General features: G+C 39.7%; 1 protein-coding gene across 1 annotated transcript in view; it reads right to left on the reverse strand.

Moving 5' to 3' along the window:
- The window catches only part of UROC1 (urocanate hydratase 1), a 45,503-nt gene that overhangs the window by 11,671 nt on the left and 15,340 nt on the right, over window positions 1-18,492 (reverse strand). The window contains exons 7-17 of the mRNA XM_026093122.2: window positions 17,429-17,495; window positions 16,236-16,379; window positions 12,893-12,981; window positions 11,669-11,731; window positions 10,758-10,937; window positions 9,848-9,945; window positions 9,521-9,593; window positions 8,344-8,465; window positions 3,486-3,556; window positions 2,426-2,524; window positions 158-257 (exon numbers count right to left, since the gene is read on the reverse strand). Of these exons, the coding sequence (XP_025948907.2) occupies window positions 158-257; window positions 2,426-2,524; window positions 3,486-3,556; window positions 8,344-8,465; window positions 9,521-9,593; window positions 9,848-9,945; window positions 10,758-10,937; window positions 11,669-11,731; window positions 12,893-12,981; window positions 16,236-16,379; window positions 17,429-17,495 (1,106 nt within the window). The remainder of the gene's footprint in view (window positions 1-157; window positions 258-2,425; window positions 2,525-3,485; window positions 3,557-8,343; window positions 8,466-9,520; window positions 9,594-9,847; window positions 9,946-10,757; window positions 10,938-11,668; window positions 11,732-12,892; window positions 12,982-16,235; window positions 16,380-17,428; window positions 17,496-18,492) is intronic.

Here is an 18,492-nt window from a genome sequence, read left to right on the forward strand (position 1 = left end):
AAATCCCACAAAGCTTCTATGTCAAGTTCACAGGAAATCTGATTAATTGGGATTAAAGGGTTAAACAAAAACATTTTAAAAATGTTGCCTTAAAATTTCTCTTTTAAAGCAATTTCCTTGTTTTCCTGGACAGACAAGTCTCAGCTGTTCTGCTGACCTGCGCAGAAGGCTGATCCATCATAAATGTTTGACGTTTCTCTGTAAGGACTGTCGGTCCCACTTACATCATGGTGATCTCGGCTGAGGACTACTGGAGCCTGCAAAAAGCCAATGACAAGAAAATGGAATCTTTCATGGACTGTCAATGTTGCCAGTAAAAGATCATCTGTTGCTGATTCCACTTCTCTTACCTCATTTCAAATCTCAGCTGAAAACAACTGTGTTCCCTTGCCTCAACCCCCTGAATCTCCTTCTTCCTCTGCTATTGTTTATTCTAGAATTCTATATTATTCCATACTAGAAATGTTGACATGTGCATGAGAATCACCATCATTTCATAACTGAGAACAAAAGCTTGTTTGTATGACAATGGTACCCTCAAAGCAAGGCAGAGAGAGGAGGGGAAGCAATGTGACTGTTTCATCTGAAGCATTTCTTTGCTGAAATTTCAGCATGCAAAAATCTTCATTCAAAAATATTCTGGTTTTGAACAGTAAGAAATGCTGTACTTTTTCATCTCTTGGAAGATTTTAAGATTAAAAATAAGGTGGAAATGAGAATTATTAATCTCGTACAGCTCAGACAAGTCCATTATTGATTTGAAATTTAACTTCCAGTATGAATCTAGATCAGCCTGCAGCTCTTCATTATCATTTGCCTGGCAGAGGGTTTGTACAAGAGTAATTCATTCTCTTGGCATGGTGTGGTCTGGAATTAGCTGGCTGTTTTATGCTGGCAGTGAATTAGCAAATCATTGAAAAGCGACGTAAGCACCCCGCTTGCCAGAGAGGGAATGGAGATTTTGAAGAAATGAGAAAGGTCGCAACCAAATCTGAAGGGCCTGGGAGTCTGACCTTGTCAGTCATCACTTCAAGGGAGTGCTCTGTCTAGTCAGGTTTATTTTTTAAGACTAGCTTGCAGTGACGTTCATTTTGAATCCTGAGAAGGTCAACAGTATTTGAAATATTTTAGCAAACATTTTCTGTGTAACAAAAAACAGACCTTGCTTAGCTGGAATCTAAGTTTTACTTGAATTTGTCCCTTTAAAAAAAGGTAATTACTGTAGTTTGGCTATACAAGAGGGAGATAAATGAGTGAACATGCCTAGGTCTGATGCTGCTGCATACAGAGTCATGAGCCACTACGGATGCTGATGAAGCCTACTTGTGAGCAGTGATCACACCCTTTCATAAGCTTTAGTACCCAGAGAATGAAAAAAAGTGATTTGAATCAAATTGGTAAACATGAGGTTACAGATCAATTTGAGTGTTGCAAATTCAGGTGGTGATTCAGCCCTTGCAAAAAATCATTTTTCACTAAAGGTTTGACACTATTCGTTTTGTTTTCCCAGTATTACAAAATCTTAGAGGTTTGTCGGCACAGACAAACATTCATTCTGTCTATACTTGGAGCTATGCTCTAATATCTCCTGCCTCCCAACAGAGCTTACTAGCTTGGGATGGTGCCACAACAAAACTATGCCAAGAGATTCCAAAATATCCGTATGATACATATGGCAACTGAATCCCACTGCAACACCAGATCTTCTACCGCATTAAATAATGGGTATAATTATTGTGTGGTGCCTTCAGAATTTTGGTCTGCCAGGACATCACACTGTACAGCCACATGCAATACTCACGAAATCCACATACGTTCTTTCCATAAAATGTGTTTCTATCACCGCCACGAATGCTCAGTGGGACTTTAACCAAGAAAGATACTACTCGCCATGCACCAGAGTAGCAGCATCAGGTCAATGATTTTCTTCATTCACAAACACAATGCAAATAAGTGTTGACTGCAGAGCTGGCTGTAGCCATAATATGATTGAAAGCAAAGGATGGAGAGGAAGAAGTGCCAGGTGGTGGCATGGCCTTCCTTGCTATTTGGCCTGTTCAGGGCACTCCTAAGAAGTTAGAGCCCCTGCCTTGTGTCTTCAGCAAATCTTCTCTTGCAGACAGTATGATAAACTGTGCTTGCAGATGCCCAAATACAAAATAAGACAGATTCCCAACATGAAATCAAAGGTAGCATATTTCAGAGAGAGTTTCTTAACCTGTCTCTCCTCTGTTACACAGGGCAGTACCGGTGACATTTGACAGAGGAAGATTAAGCCATAATAGATGCTAACAGAATACTGGTCCCACATAAATAGCAGGTATTTCTGCTCTCATTTGTTCCTCTCATTCCCCTTCTCACTTGCCAACCCAGGCTCGGATATTAAATAAAATTGCCAGGCTATATCAAATGGAAAAAGCCAAACCTTAATCTTTCCTTCAGAAATCGCTCGATTAATAGCCACGGCTATAGACACACGACCCTTCTGATCAGAATACAAGATTCTAGCTTGAGAGCCAACAACCTGGAAGATAAAAATGTCAGAGAGATAAGGTTCCCTGTGCAAATGCCTTATCTTCAGGACCCAGATAAATGGAGTCATATGATTGCCCCCCTCTGTAGGAGAAAGCACAGATAATTCATTCATCAACACCCAGCTTCCAGAAAAAAGAAATTAAAGCCCCTCTTTGAACCGAGTTTTATCTCCACTCACACAATCAGTGAGATGTATGACTGTATTCAGCTGCTACTGTCCAATAAATCCAATTTTTTAAATCAACCTGATTGCTAGGCTCTAATCCCCCTATCAACAAATGCCTTATCAACAGCTGAAAAGCAGAGGTTTGGAACCAGCAATGGTGGGCTGGAAAAGAAATACGGAGACAAAGAATGGCAAAGAACATCTGTCCCGCACAGCTATGCTCCTCCTCGGCTCTTATTCCACAAGCTAGTCTGGCTTCCAGATGAGGAGAGCATGCATAAACCCTACAGTGCTACCAGTTAGTTTCACAGTGTGATTCTGCCCTAAAAGAAAAACAAAGGATGTTTCATTGTGCCCTGCTTCCCACTATGCAATAAGGTGACGCAGTCCTTTCACCTTATTACTTGTTTTGAAAGGAGCACTGGGAACTGCAGGGCTGAAGAGGTAGGGCCAAAGAAATGCCAAGGAGGACATTTTATATGGCGCCAAAGGAAAGGTAGTAGCAAATGAGGTGGAGGTTGAATCACTAGCTTATTTCTCTCCAGAGACAGGACCAGATGTTGCTGGAGTATTTGGACATTTCCAGATGAGGAGAGGAAGGGTCTGGCTCACCCTAAAACCCTGCCGTAGAGAGACATGTAAGTTGTCCACCCTTCCTCAGTACAGAAAAGGGAGTTAGAGCCAGTGTTTTCGTTCACACACACTCCTGCTTTTCACTCCAGCCTTCAAAACTGTGGTCTGAACCTGGAGAGGTCACATGTGCTGAAGGAGGTTGTACACTTACCAAGCTGTGCCTGCCAGCTTCCCGAATCCAGCGGATGTTGTCATGGTACTGCTGCTTCACAGCTGCGCTCACTTGCAAGAGAAAACAAGAATGAAGAGAGGTTTTGAAATTGAATGCAATATGCTCTAAATAAAATTAAAATCATCTGACAGCACTAGAGAGTCAAATTCTGCTCTCAGATATAAGCACGCATATAGGAAGTGCTATATAGAATCATGTGCAGCCTATGAGTGACCGGCACCATTATATTGAGAGGAAGGTGTAAGAAGTCACCTGGGAGGCAGCTGGGAATGATGTCTCACATTCAGATCTTTAGGAAACTAAATTAAATTTTAAAATACAGGTCATATGTCCTGTTCGTGCTTTGTCACCTGGCTTTCTGCCTACTAAATGCCTAATCCCTCTCTGAGCCTTTGCTAAATAAGTAGCTTTAGCAAACTCCATGATACTAAGCTCTACAGGCCAGTCTTACCTCAGAGGTAAGAAATAATTCATTTGAGCATCTGTCAGAAAATCTCAGAAGGAGCTGGTAATACGTACTTGAGGATAAGTTACACTAATAAACTATTACAATGGTAAGTTGGAGTATAGATTTACAGCACAGTAGTTGCTTTATACTAATTGCCCATGTGAATGTTTTTATCTCAAGAGAAAACTAAGGTCACTCATACCACAGTGAAACTGGAGTATATTGTCTCATATTACTATGGAATAAAAGACGGCACAGAAGGATTTATTTTGTAGCAAGCTACTCCATGTGTAAATTCACCCTGCACCTTGTTTACAGATATATAGCTATATAGATATACTATCTGAGAAGAGAATTATACATAATGTTTTTAACCATTCTCTGGCTTTCTCTCTCATTTATACCCACGCCATTCCGTTTCATCAATCACACAAACTGAAGAGCAGTAAAAATAAAGATGCTTGAAGTGAAAGTTAGCGAAACATGACACATCACTCAGGTACATGGCGACCCCAGTACAATCAGCTGCCTCCAAAGGCCTGGAACTAGCTGTAGCAAGTGAGTAACAAAAAGAAGAGAGTGTAGGATGGGACAGAAGCATTTTCTTGCCACCCTCCCTTTTGGGGGCTTTTACAGTTATGCCTTTCCAGACAGCGTGAATGTGAGCTCAAAAGTTGCTGTTACAGTAGCAGTAGCCTGTAGGCTCCTCCTCTATGGGCTAAACTATGTCATATCACCTTGTCCTAAGAGACTTGGGCACCTGCCAGGGCTCAGCTGACACACAGTAACACGCTAAGCCACAGTGATTTGCTCATGCACTGGAGTTTTAAGTTATAATCATTTCAGCACCCACTAGATGCCAAGATACCATATTCCACACCACTTTCCAGCTCTCGTCCATTTTCAAATCAAATTATAATGTACACATGACCTATGTCTGGAAGTCAGTCACCCTGTATACTCCTAACTTGAAATTGTTCCCAGGTAACTGAGTGTTTAGACTACTGTCTTTCCACTAAGCAATATGTCAGCAAATACACATACTACAACTAGAAATGAGGAAAAGACAAGATACTTGTATTTAATTTGGGTTAAACACATTGTTAAAGGGAAATGTAAAACCTTCACTCCTGCAGGGGCAGGTCTCCTGCAGAGAGTTGTAGGGATGCTAAAATGACCTGTCAGTGCCTTATGGGTTGGCTCCGAGTGAGAACCTCTACACTTTGCAAGGAGGATTAACATGTCAGCTCTTAGATTCGCAAGGAGTGAAAGCTGAAACACCTGCTTGTGCTGTCCTAGTAGGATCATACTACCATACATAAGCTTTAAGGAAACATCTTCTAGAAGGTAATGGTTAGTATTCACTTAGGATATTATAGATGTTTAATGAGAGTTTACAGGAGTTGATCTAGAAAATGGAATAGAAAATTAATTCCTTTCTATAGCTCTTAAAAGCAACCTTAGAGTACTTATCACATTTTACACTTTATAGTGCTTAGACTAACAGAAAGGATCTTACTGTCTGTTGCATTCTATAGGACTTATCCAGAGGAAAAGCCAGATGAGAAAACTGGCTACAAGGACATATCTCAACATAGCACATCCATCCCTCCCACCTAGCTCCAATAAACTGTCATATTTTATTCTAAAGTGTGCTGTGTCCAAAGCTGAATTTCATTTGTTAGCCCTGAGGAGGTGAAGAAACCTCCCTTTTATTTAGTATGACTTCCCGCAGTTGAAAATCTCACAGCACTTTTTCTAGAAAAAGCTCGACTTTGGATTAGTTCCATGTGTCTCTCATTCGCTAAACTGCTGCTGACCCAATAGAAATCTGTTCCTAAATCAGGCAAGCTACTGTGTTGCTTCTGGTATTCCACAGGCCCTTGTACTTATTGAGGCTTGGGAAGATACTAAAGAACATTGTGCATGCAGAGGAATAGTCCTCATGAGCATGGAGATTGCCTCCCTTTGCTCTTGGGAGATTTATATTGTCATTATGTGTTAGTTCAGCCTTCAGATTACCACAAAGGTAGTAAATACAAGTTTCACTCCAACCATGAGTGCTGCATCTCTCACACCAAGGCTAATGTAAAATCTTGGTACACTGGAAGTGGATGCAAACAATTATATTGTACAGTACTTCCTCACAGTTTATGGGATTTAAGGATAAAAATTCATCTTCCCAAAAGGAAAAGAATAGTTAAAATTGGACTCAAGGCCAGATCAAAAGCTTAGACTTTGAATGTGACAGAATTCAGGTCTGTGGAGTTTTTGATCAGCCATTATAATGACAGTTTCTTTTACAAAATTCAAAGGTATGTTCAGGTTTTGGACGCATATATACATGAGGCTATCCAGACACTGGAATTTGGTCCAAGCCAAGGTTCCATAGGGAGTGGACAACAAGTGGAACAGTCAAGAACACAAAACTGTGAATGGCTGTGTTTATTTTCTGGCCAAATTGTTTTCACTTCTTTGGATTCCTGTTCCCCTAGTCCTGCCAAATACAACAAATCCAATAATAGCATTACCCTAATGCCTGTTTTCAGCTGTTAGGATTTTAAAATGCCATTTTTTTACTTAAATTAAAAATGTACATGTATAGAGTCTAATGCTTTTTGTCTGTGGAAGAGACTTCTATCCTCAGTCTTGCATTAACATCTATATAGACACCCATTGCACATACAGAAACTGATTTATTTCCTACTCTTGCAATTCAAACTATCCAAAGGTCATGCATAAGCTCATTCTTGAAAGAAGAAAACAACTGGATATTGCAGCACATCGCAGAAAATCTGCTGCAGATTTTTGAAAATAGATCCAACACTACAGCATTGGATTTTACCATCCCTTCAACTATGTCAAGGGGCCAGGTTTAAAAACACAAAAACCTCGGTGTTCATAAGATGGAAGGAATTTCTGGGTCGCTTCATTAACAACAACCCATGTTTCAGTGCTATTTCTTCAGGATGACACCTAAGAGAAGTTTATGAAAATTGGCAGCACTGAGGATCTCACAGGGTTGGATCCTCCCATCAGTGATTCACCTCTTAGAAGGATGAGAAGGCTGGACACCAGCCTTGCATTACATGAAGATAACAGTAGTTTTATCTCAAATAAGAAACATATCTGACTGTGGCAGATTCTTTCCAGGAATACCACTTTGGCTCCTCGCTGGACTAACTGTTCCACAACAAATAGGAGAGCATTCCATATCTTCACTTTTAGTTACATTTCCGTAGTGTCTTTCATGAAAGAAGCAAAAAATATTTTAATATGAAAAAAGGAAGAAATTACCAGATAAAAATATTATGTTCTCCTCCTGATAAAATATGATTTTGATTTGTGATCCATTCCCTTATGAACCTTTCCATTAATACCAGTAATGGTGGTCTTGGCAAGGTTTGATGAAAGCAGCTTGCACTATGGAAAAGCAAACCAGAAGGTAGACTAATCCAACCTGGGATACAGGAAAGGGCGATTGCAGCATTTCATATTTTTAATGATCAAAACAGACATGTTTGATTAATTCCAAGAAGCACAAAAGTCCACTGCATGGAAATAGAACAGAGGACTTCAGTGCTGAGGGACAATGACACTTAAGTCTGATTCCGCTGTCCAGCTACTGTAGAAGTAAACCAAAAAAAGAGAAGGATTAGGGCCCCCCACTGTAATCTAGAAGATCATGATTTGTTTCCCAACACAGGATTAGCTGCTTTGTCTCAGTTCCCATTCATAAACTGAGGATAACAGTGGTCCACTTTAAGGGATATGGAAGAATGAAAGTTGGTGTAATTCCTAGAGTAAAACAGATCCATATAGGTATTCCAGATTGGTTCCATCAGCAAGTATGATAAGGTATCACTTGGTTACCAAATGACATAGAAGACAAACATCAAAATTGTAATCATAAATGACACTGGATGGAGCACCACACCCAGGAAACCTGGGTTCCCTGCCACTGATCTGCTTGCTAGCCTCTTACAAACCTCTCTAGATCTCCCTGCCTCATTCCTCTGCCTGTGAGATAGGGACAAAGCAATTTGACTCCTTTAAAAAGAACTCTGAAACCTGTTGATGAGAGATACTCCTTGCCTTAAAGTTTCAAGGTGACAAGGTGCAGGAAAATCTATAACAAATGGAAAGAAACACTCTTAATCAAAATTGCAATAGCTTCAGGATCAATAATCCCTCTACACAGTGTTTTTACATCTTACCTACTGGTTACACTCCTTGTAGGAATTTGGAGACAAGGGAGATTTCCTGCCCATGTGGAATAGGCAAGAAACTGCTTTCTAAGATTTTGGGCAAAAGCCATCAGAAGTCACACAACTGTCACTTTACTTTTTTCCCCCCCAAAGCATCCCCAGTCATGGGATGGTATCCTACCTCCCCTACATATGGAGTCCTCCAGCACAGACATGGCGATTGAGTCAGTGGTAGCAAGATCCTGTGGGTCACCTGAGGTGCAAACCCAGCGAAATGGCCCAAACCCTAGAGAAAAAATGTCCCTGGGAAGAGAAAATGTTTCATTAGGAGATAGTTGAAATTCTTTCCTTATTTATCCTGGCTGCTAGCAGTGCTTTTCTTTCATTAGCTGGAGATGGAAGAATTTGAAACATTTTGAATGAACTAATCTAAACAGAAGCATTAGGGACCATTAACTCAGAAACGAAACAGTGCTGTTTCACACAGCCATCAAATGGTATATACAAATGCACAGGCAAACCAGAATTTTCATAGGAATGCTGGGCAATGCAATCAAACAAGTGCATCAGATGTATTGTAATTTTTCATTTGTTTTACAAAACCTACTCTTATTGGTGTCTGGTTTCTTCTTTCTTAAACCAGGCTAACTCTGAGTGCATTTACACTATTAGACAAGTTTAGGTCTTAACAAATGCCCAAATCCAGACTCACTTGCTGTCCACGTTGTTTACACACAATAGTAAAATATACTTCACTTGAGCTCCAGAGAAAGAGATCTATTCTGAGTGGCGCTTCATCATGTTTAGCCTAGCGTCATGTTTAGGCCTTTGTTCACATGGTCTAGACAAGCTGAGCATGAGGCAGGGAAAAACTTGTCACAACTCAGTCACCCAACAGATCATACTGCTTATAGGAAAGCTGACCTCAGTAGGAGAGCTTGGGTAGAGGGTACAGTCAGCAGCACCGATGGAAAAGAATGCTATTTCAGGCCTGCTTTAAACTTCAGTGTTGGCATAGGCCTCTATGACTTGGAATTGAGCTACACTGCTCTGAAGAGACAGCAGACTCATTTTACACACCTAGAGGTGAAATTGCATATAGTTTGGGGCTGTGACTTGCCCCTTCTGCTAAGCCACACACAGGCACTAATCCAGAGCAGAGAGAAAGGCAACCAGTTCTGGCATAACACCTGTGGGATGAAATTTCCTACTGCTACAGTTCGCTCCTTTTCAGCATCATTCATATTACACAGCAAGATTTGCACTAGTAAGTGGAATCTTTGTAGTAATCTCTTCCCCTGCAGAAGTGGTTTATGACTCATTCTGGAGCATTTTGTTCCAAGCTATCCCCAACGTACCCCATGATGTGCTGAACATAGGAAGGATACCGGAATTCTGTTTTATTGGCTCCTCTTTTTTCAACGTCAGCACCTAGAAAAGGATTTTAAAGGTCCATGATTAGATGAGGAAAACCTGTAAAATGTAAAACCAGACTGCACCTGGGTTCCACCCTGCACCTCTCCAGTCAGAGAAAAGGGTTGGGGGTCCCAAAATTCAGCATGAGAAAAAGAGGGATTAAATAATTAGTAAAACAGTGGCCAGCCCTATCCTAGCAAAGCATAGGGCTAGGAAGATGTACTTTAAATTATCTTTGTTTTTGTCTAAGAACTCCAGCATCTACTCACCAGCCCTTTGAGCTTCCAAGAGAAAAGCGTTGCCATAATCCCAGAAAAACATGCCCTTATCAGCTAGTCTGTTAATAGCAGCCACTTGTCTCCTCAAACTGAAATAAAGGAAAACAGTTGTCCCTGAGATCAATAAAATTTCAAAAATACCATGAAATCACTAAAGGCACTAGGAGGAGGGGATAGAAAACAAATGGATCTGAAAAATCCCAGAGAAATCCAGACATAAACCCAGAAGATATCAATCAAGATACTTTCAATCTCTATAGCACCTGTTATCCCAAAATCCTTAAGTGATTTACCATCAAAAGAACTTCATTGTTGACTTAATGTCCAATTCCACCTGCAAAATTGATTTCAGGGGGCTACTCCTGATTTGCAAGATGGTAAACAAAAGTTACAAGTACAAAGAGTTGGTTTGGGGGAGTTTGTCTCCTTTATATCCTTACCTAAAAAACTACTACTGGCCACAGCTGGATACAGGCTAGATGGACTCTGACTCACCCACTATGGTTTTATGATCTAATCAGTGAACCTAAACCACCAGGTACAATTCCATCTAAGTAGAATTGTATTTATTGTCCTGGATTTTTAAAATCTAATGCAATTTACTAATTTGTAGAAGTGAAATAAATTGTAAGTTTGCAGACCTTAGATCACATTACACTAGAGACTACTCTTGAAATGGTCGGTAGGTGATGTCTGCCAGATTCTGAGTTATAGCTATGTAAGTGCAAAGTCAGGGGCTATTAGTGAAAATGCAATAGCTTTACTCCAGATTTCTACTGAAATACCAAAAAGTAGAGCCGGATCCAATGATTCAGTGAAACTTCTTGTGGCAAAGAAAAATTTGATCACTTATAGAGCAACTAAACAAAGGTTAAAAAAAATTTATCACTAAAACCTTTACCTCTCTTGCACCAGGGTCCGGAACTTCCCTGGACTAGTGGATAGGAGCTGCTTTGCTTCCTCAAAGCTGAGTTGAACTGGATAGTATCCACCACTGAATGGGTTATGACAGGAAGTTTGGTCAGATCCCAGATCAACTAGCAGCTCTCCGGTTGTGTCCAGCTCATACACAAGCCTCTCCCTGGAGGAAGGCAAGACAATGGAGTGTTTGAACAGAAGCTATCATTCCACATTCCTGTTCCTCTTCCAGGTGAGCATCAATCACTTCAAGGAGGAGTTTTTGCATCCCAAGACACTGTTTATAAAGGCATGCTCTTGGCAGGCTAAGTCTGTTTTAGGGGTCGAGAGGTGGAAAATTATGGTGATAAAGATTTAGAAAAGACATGTAAATTTTATACTAAACATTTCCCTGTATAGGAATGCTGATAGATAAGTCTGAAATACCAGTATGACATACCACCAGATATATTGGTCAGTCTCAACCATTGGTGTATTGTGTAACAGCAAGGTTAACCATCAGACAAAGCCTCAAGAGTGCCAGAATTTCTATCCATCATCTGATTGTTATTATTCAGCTGCTATTTCAATACTTCTATTCTTCAAAGCCAAAGATATTTTCTTGCTATCCAGTCAGCCAAAGGTTAGAACGAGGGGGATACATTCTCTCCATCTGAGAAGGAATCTTAGGGATTTCTCTCCCTAAAATATTCATTGCTCTATGACGAAAGGAGCAGATGCATGAGAAGCAACAGAGAATCAGGACACAAGATCCCTCTTTTGACAATACAGTTTTTCGTTAGCACCTAGAGTCAAACTTAGCACTAGGTTAATGTTCCTTCTGTTCCAAGTTTGGGAACTAATTCCAAGCTGACCAACAAGCCAGAGCATTTATGTCAATTATCTACAACTTACCACAACTCTACCACATTCCCATGGTAACCCAAACTAAGGGCAATTTTATTCTTTCTTGCATCTCTAAAATAGAGTAAAAAAAAAGACTGGTTGAAGAACATACATCACATGGATAATTGCAATGTACAAATCTCATACACAATAAAAAGCAGCAAAAAAGTCTATATGTAGTTCCAAACACTCAACTAGGCAATAGATATTAGAAAGAAAGATACCCCTTCATTCGAATATCTCTGGGACTCTGAACAGAGCAGAAGTTTAGGTACCCAAACACAGCAGAATCAGGAACAGTAGTAGGAACTGGGGGCACTGTGATTATTGAGGTTTTCTGAGGAAACAAAGTAGTCTCCAAAAGGTTTCATAGCAATCAGTTTCTTTCCTCCACTTGGCTTTCTTAGGCATCACCATTAACCTGGGCTGGGACATACAGCCCTCGGGTGTGGGGGGTAGCAGCTAAAAGATACATACTAGCTTCCCCTCCTCTTCACCTTGAAAGTTCTAGCTGGAGCTGTTTTTGGCAGCAGGTACCAGCAACACAATCTAATCCTCACTGAATTTAGGTGGAGTCTGTAATAGACTCCAACCTGAAGGTTCCCCCCTACCTTCCATGTTTTGCTACCCTCTTCTCCCACTTGCTCCAGACAGGAGCTCAACAGCCTGCTCCTTACCGCGCCTTCACAGCATACCTTTTTCCTCCTCTCTGCACAGAAATTGAAGAGAAGCCATAGCCTACCCCATTCACCTAAGGAAAGTCAGCAATGCTTTTAATTCACAGGCTCAAAATGTGGCCCCTAGGTTCCCATAAGCATCACTTGGTGTCATGTGCACGTCCTGATGGAGCAGCCATGCAGCATTGCTTTTGCGGCTTCATTTGGCCTGCTATACTGTTGCCTTGTAAAAATGAGAGAGATTTTTAAATGGATAAGAAGTAAAAACAATAGAGGGAATTAATGCACTGAATTTTTGAAACATGGGCCTGATCCTCTCATTTTCCCAGGTATAAATCAGAATTGTTTCCTGTTCTGAAAGGGTAGTACTGGGCTAAAGAAATAAACACTCAAAGACACTGGATCCACATACAAATAACATCGAATAACAGAGCTGGAATAAGAAGAGGTGTCCCTCAGCCCCTCCTCCATGCTCACTAAAATTGCACAGTGCACAAAGATGTAAAGTGAGAATTAAAGGGTAGAGAAACTCACTAAGTTGTGTTACAAGTCATACCTGAGGCGAGCAATGCAGTGGTCCAGGTTATTAGAGATTTCCATCAGCCACCCTTGCTTGTAACGTTTCAGAAGTGCTGCTTCATCAACCTAAGACAAATAGCAGAAATCTTAAAACTCCTGTTTCCCCTGTCCAGTGACTTATTTTTACTTTTTCAATTAGCCTGGAAGAAAGAGCAGCAAATGGGTGAAGGGAAGAGCCCTGTGTTGGTCTTAAAAAGATGGAGCAGATGTTACTTTCCATCTCTGGCTTTTATCTGTTCCATTATTTCAGGCTAGAAGTGAGACAAGGGAAAAAACTTTTTGACCCACCACTTCCCAAACACATTTTGCAAAACAAGGCTTCTCACTAAAATTGTACAAGATATTTTTCCACCAATTTCTCATGGTTTTTATTGTTTTTCATGATTCTGTTGAAAAAATTGAAAGCCAAAATGTTTATGATTTATCTTTTTCAAATAAACCCTGATATTTTCTGTGAAAATAAAGTTTATATTTGATTAAGGAAATATTTTCTTCGATCAACACAGAAATAGGAATTTCTGCCAGACTGCCCATGACTAAGCAGTGATTTGCTGACTAAAATTGACTCTCACTTTTGTTCTTTGACTGCTCATTGGAAATTTCAACAAAATACGGAAAAGAGAAAATAATTTTCTCATCCCAACCAGCTGGTGCCTCTGTGAAAATGGAATGGATAAAAAAATCTCTGATCCCCTCTTGCTTTGAACTTTGAAGCTCCAAACAAGCAGAATCCAAAATCTGTACTCTCTTCTGTCCTCTGTTTCTGTGTGTGTCAATGTTTGTACACACAGGAGACAGATGGGTAAAAATATAAATGGATAGACAAACTGTGGAACCTCTGGCACAGCTTCCACATCAATGATTCAGTGTACAAAGTTGTACATCACTGAGACTTTTATAGTGAGTTACCAGTGGCATAAAGCAAGCAGCAAAATTAATTCAAGCCAATTTTCTGAGGTAGTAACTGATTTAAACACCCAAAGTTGTGTGAGCACAAGCATGCACATGTCCCAACTGTTTTATAGTACTTCATTAAAGCATTTTACTTCCCTGTGATCAGCGCCATCATTTTCAGCCCATTATTTCTTGTTACCAAAATATTTATTTATATGTCAATTAAACATGTTCCATATTCAGGAACCGCTTGAACTCCAAGAAACCTCCTCTTTCCCAATTATTCTTAGCATGAGAAACCTCCTATCAATTCCTGCATCATTAATAAAGGCTATCCTACCAAAACCCCAGGTTATGATAATGTCAATGTCATTGCCGATGGAATTATTCAATGAGAAGTCAGGTGCAGAGGGAGACAGCTGCTTTGGGAGTTATTTAAATCAGCACAGGGAGAGAAGATATTATTAAATGGTCCATACGAATTACAGGGATTGGGTTTATTTAAAGCTCAGCATAGCTCAGATCAGATCTATTTAAATCTGCTACAATACCCTACATATTTTGCTTCAGACCACTCTGACAGTCTTAGGCCTGCTTTCACAGCCATGCTAGTGCACTGAAGAAAACCAGCTTCCATTGAATCATGTTTTCAGAAAAATGCTCTTTTTTCTTTAATCAGTATCTCAGTAGTTTAAAAAGACTGCACAAATATGGTGACCTAATGTCACCTCCAGGGTAACCTTAGAGCTTAGTGCAGCTCACAGGATATTGCCTGACCCTCCACACACAGTTATTTCATAAAATTACAATCTGCTTCATGTCAAATAGAAGAGGTAAAAGACTCGCACCATTAATCCTTCTGTCTGAGCTTCGGAAGCCCTGGCTGACAAAATGACATCTCTTGCACAATTCAATGTCATTTGCATAAATAGTTCCTTAAATAAATATGTACATATATATAGCTATCCACATGTGTTCCTGAGACTCATTTCCGACAAGGATCATCTCACAGGAGATAAAAACCAGGCGATATTCAATCTCCTGAACAAAATCATCTGCAGCCATAGAGATGAAAAGGACAAAGGACTGCTGCAAATACCATTCACTGGAATCCCTCTTTTGTATTCTAGCATTTGAAAGATCATGATGATAGAGTACAAGTCTGGATAAGATCATTTATTCAATAATAATTCATTCAATAATAAATTGAATAAATTTATGTCACCTGCAGGGAGTACCTGATGAGATGTCAAATGCATGCAAAGCTAATGCTGTGCTAACAAAAATGCTTTTGCACCATCCTTGCAAACTAGATTAAATTCTCGCATTCCATGAATAAGACCTCAGCTAGCCACAGCAGGTCAGATTTACTGCATGCCACGTGGCAGTCTGACCCATAGTGTTTTGAAGTTTAATTATAACTACCATGGGTCAGATTGCAATATTATTACTCTTTTCATTGCAGCAAATGACATACCTACAGCAGAGGTCTGCCAGCTAATTCTCTCTGCAAACTATTTCAGCTGAGAAGGCTAAACTCCCACTCCAGTCAACTCTGACTGCAGTTTGGTTCTCAAAATGTCTTGTTCTCTGGAGCAGTAACAAGAGCTCATCAACTACATATACTCCAAAGAGCACACCACATTTTGGTCAGTCCTATATCTGCTCTATGACAAATGCTTCCCCAGTGTATTGAATTAAAAGGTTGCCATGAAGAAAAAAGAAGGGCATGGAAGTCTTATTTGTCAATAGCCAGAGATCCAGTTCATTAAAACAAAGATATTCACTGCCATTATCACATAATTGCAGAGCAACATTTTGTTAGAAAAATCGTGCAATATTTTTGTTGTCTATTCTTCTGATTTGTTAGAATAAAACCTTGCAATAAGCATTGCAGCTGCAAAATGCAGCTATTAGGAGACCCTAATGTTACTTTCATTTTAGGCAAGCGTACTTCACTTGAAACTTATAGGCATATATACTTACAAAAGTCATGATACTGATGTTCAAGATTATATGTGATACTTATGGGTCTCTAAGGATCCAGTGGATCCTACCATACACTGTTGTCGTTGCTTAGAACATCAGCAATCTTTGAATCACAGATTATTAGATTCTTCTTGTTCAGGGGGTGGAATAGCTGTTCTATTTTAACATATTTGGAACAGACAAACATCACATCAGGACAAAACATTTAACAAGAATATATGCTGTGGGTGAACTTCAGGGAACAGCAAGAATGCCACTGCAGAACATCATCAGCATTTGCCCTAAGAACTTAAGTTTGCTGTTTAGAGCTGAGATTTTCATAAGTCTTGTAATTAGCCTTATTTTGGCCTGCCAGGGTTAATTGAGGAATATGTCAGGAGAGTTCTGATTCAGCATATAAAGAAGGGAAGACAGAACAAAAAGAGCATTGCTCTCACCTCTGCAATGATCCCCACACACCCAGCAATGACTGCAGCCTTCGCTTGAGCCCCACTCATTCCCCCAAGACCAGAGGTAACGAACACTTTTCCAGACAGGTCTTCCACTTTCAAGTAGCGACGGCCTGCATTCAGCACTGTGAGCTACACACAACACAATACAGCAATTATTCTGAGCCATTTTCCTAGAGTTCCTGGAATTTAAAGATAAAAATTTAACATTGTATTCTCAATGAATTTCAATACTGACTAGATATTTTTAACACATGGCTGTTTGCAAGCAGGACTGGTTGAGGTACTCAAAGGTGTTGCTATTTTTATATTTGAATAATCTTTCATTCCTATTGCAAACACAGAGTTTGAAACAGCAGAATTGGCCTCAGGGGTCATTAGCACCAAGAATCTGTTTCACTCCTTTAAGAAGGAAAATTATTACTAAGTGATGCCATGAAACCACCTGTCCTGATAATACATGGTTCAGTCACTGAAATAGAATGGAATGATCAATGGTTCCCAAAATGCTGGTCTTGGGGCATACAGACTTCATCAAGATTTCAGCAAAAGACAAACAAGGAAGACAAGCCTTTTGTTAGGATATCTGTACATGCCCTATAGAGAGGAGCAAAGGCCCCACATACAAAAAAAAGTAGAAATGCACTAGGTTAAATGATTTCTGCAGATCTCTAGTTCTTCTTGGATTAAGGTCATAAATACTCCTGTGAAAAGCTTAAGCATGCCATGATGCCAATAAAGAGAACACAGATTGCCTGAAAGGATCATTTCTATAGAAAAGACTCTGTGGACATACTCTTTGATTAGACAATGCAAGCACAGATACTTAGATAGGACTTTAGATGCTATGAAGAGTCTCATAGATCCAAGATGCTTTGTTTTAAAATGAGGTACAAGAATATGTCATTATCAGTCTACCACATAGTGAACATTTGGTCAATTCATACTTCACTGTCTGTAGCTAGATATGAGCTCAAATTGAAACCTTGATTGCGGATTTTGAGGTTTTGATTCTGCATAAGATGCCATGCACTGAGTAGGAGACTTTTTTTTAAGGAGGAAATAGGGAGAATTTCTTTGCATCCTGCTCACAGCAATCCATTCCACTCAAGCCACCAGCCACTGTAGGAGATACCCTCCCCCATTGGCTCTCCACAAATAGACCTTCCCCAATTTCTTACCACAGTCCCATGGACTATGCCCTGGGGTCCAATGTAGCAGTAGCTCCCTGCAGTCATCTGACCATACCTTGCAATAGGAACAAATGCAATGATACCACATACTACTCAGACTGGAATGAAGTCTGTACATACCTATATGTTTTCAGTATAACAAAAGTAATAATCTCCTGTGCCTCTATTTGTTGTTAAAGATCTGGCATTATCAAATTCCCAACTTAACTGAGTTCCTTCTTTATTAGCAGTGTACCAACACATTCTCAGAGGAACATTTAGCTTTTTAAATATTTGAGTTCATCTGTCAAAATTGCATGGATGAAAAAATTAAATGGAAATTTAGTACTGGCATTTAGCATAGTGACGAGGACAAAAGGAAACACCTTTTCACATTGTTGGCATCTTTATGCCATTGGTTTTCAATGTAACTCCTCCTAAGTCTAATAGTTGCTTTTGAAGACATTACCCCAAAACAGTTCTCCACACTCCTATTAAATCCCCAGGAGAGTGGCAATCATCATTCCCTGTATTTATGCCCTTTCATTTCTTCTGGCTTCCTTATTTGTACACACCCAAATCTCCAGTAGTTTTTAATGGTTCTCTCCATGGTACACAACAGAATAACAACCCTCTGCTCATCAACTAGATGCACAATAAAAAAAGCAGGCAAATATTATTCAAAAAAATTTAAAATCATAGCTTTCTACTTCAAAGCCTTAGTATAATAGAAGAGGAACTTCTAATAACTTACTTTCTCTTTATAGCTTACAATAAAACCACTGCAAAGTAGAACTAGCCAGTCTTGTAAGTAGGTTATGATTAAGGCTTTAGGCTGTAACACGGTCAAAACACACATAAACCTAATCGAGTCTCGTGGGCCTTAACTACATCCTTATATATGTGGCTGAACATAGTTTAAACTACTGAGTAATTCCACTTAAGTGATCATTAATGCTTTGCAGTATCAGGAGCACAGCTGAAACTCATCTGCACTAGAAATTTTAATCAAGCAGTGGCTGATGTTTGAATTACTCTTTAGTTCAATCCTTGATATATTTTAATAATGACAT

The sequence above is a fragment of the Dromaius novaehollandiae genome, chromosome 12, assembly GCF_036370855.1.
Source record: "Dromaius novaehollandiae isolate bDroNov1 chromosome 12, bDroNov1.hap1, whole genome shotgun sequence".
NCBI lineage: Eukaryota > Metazoa > Chordata > Aves > Casuariiformes > Dromaiidae > Dromaius > Dromaius novaehollandiae.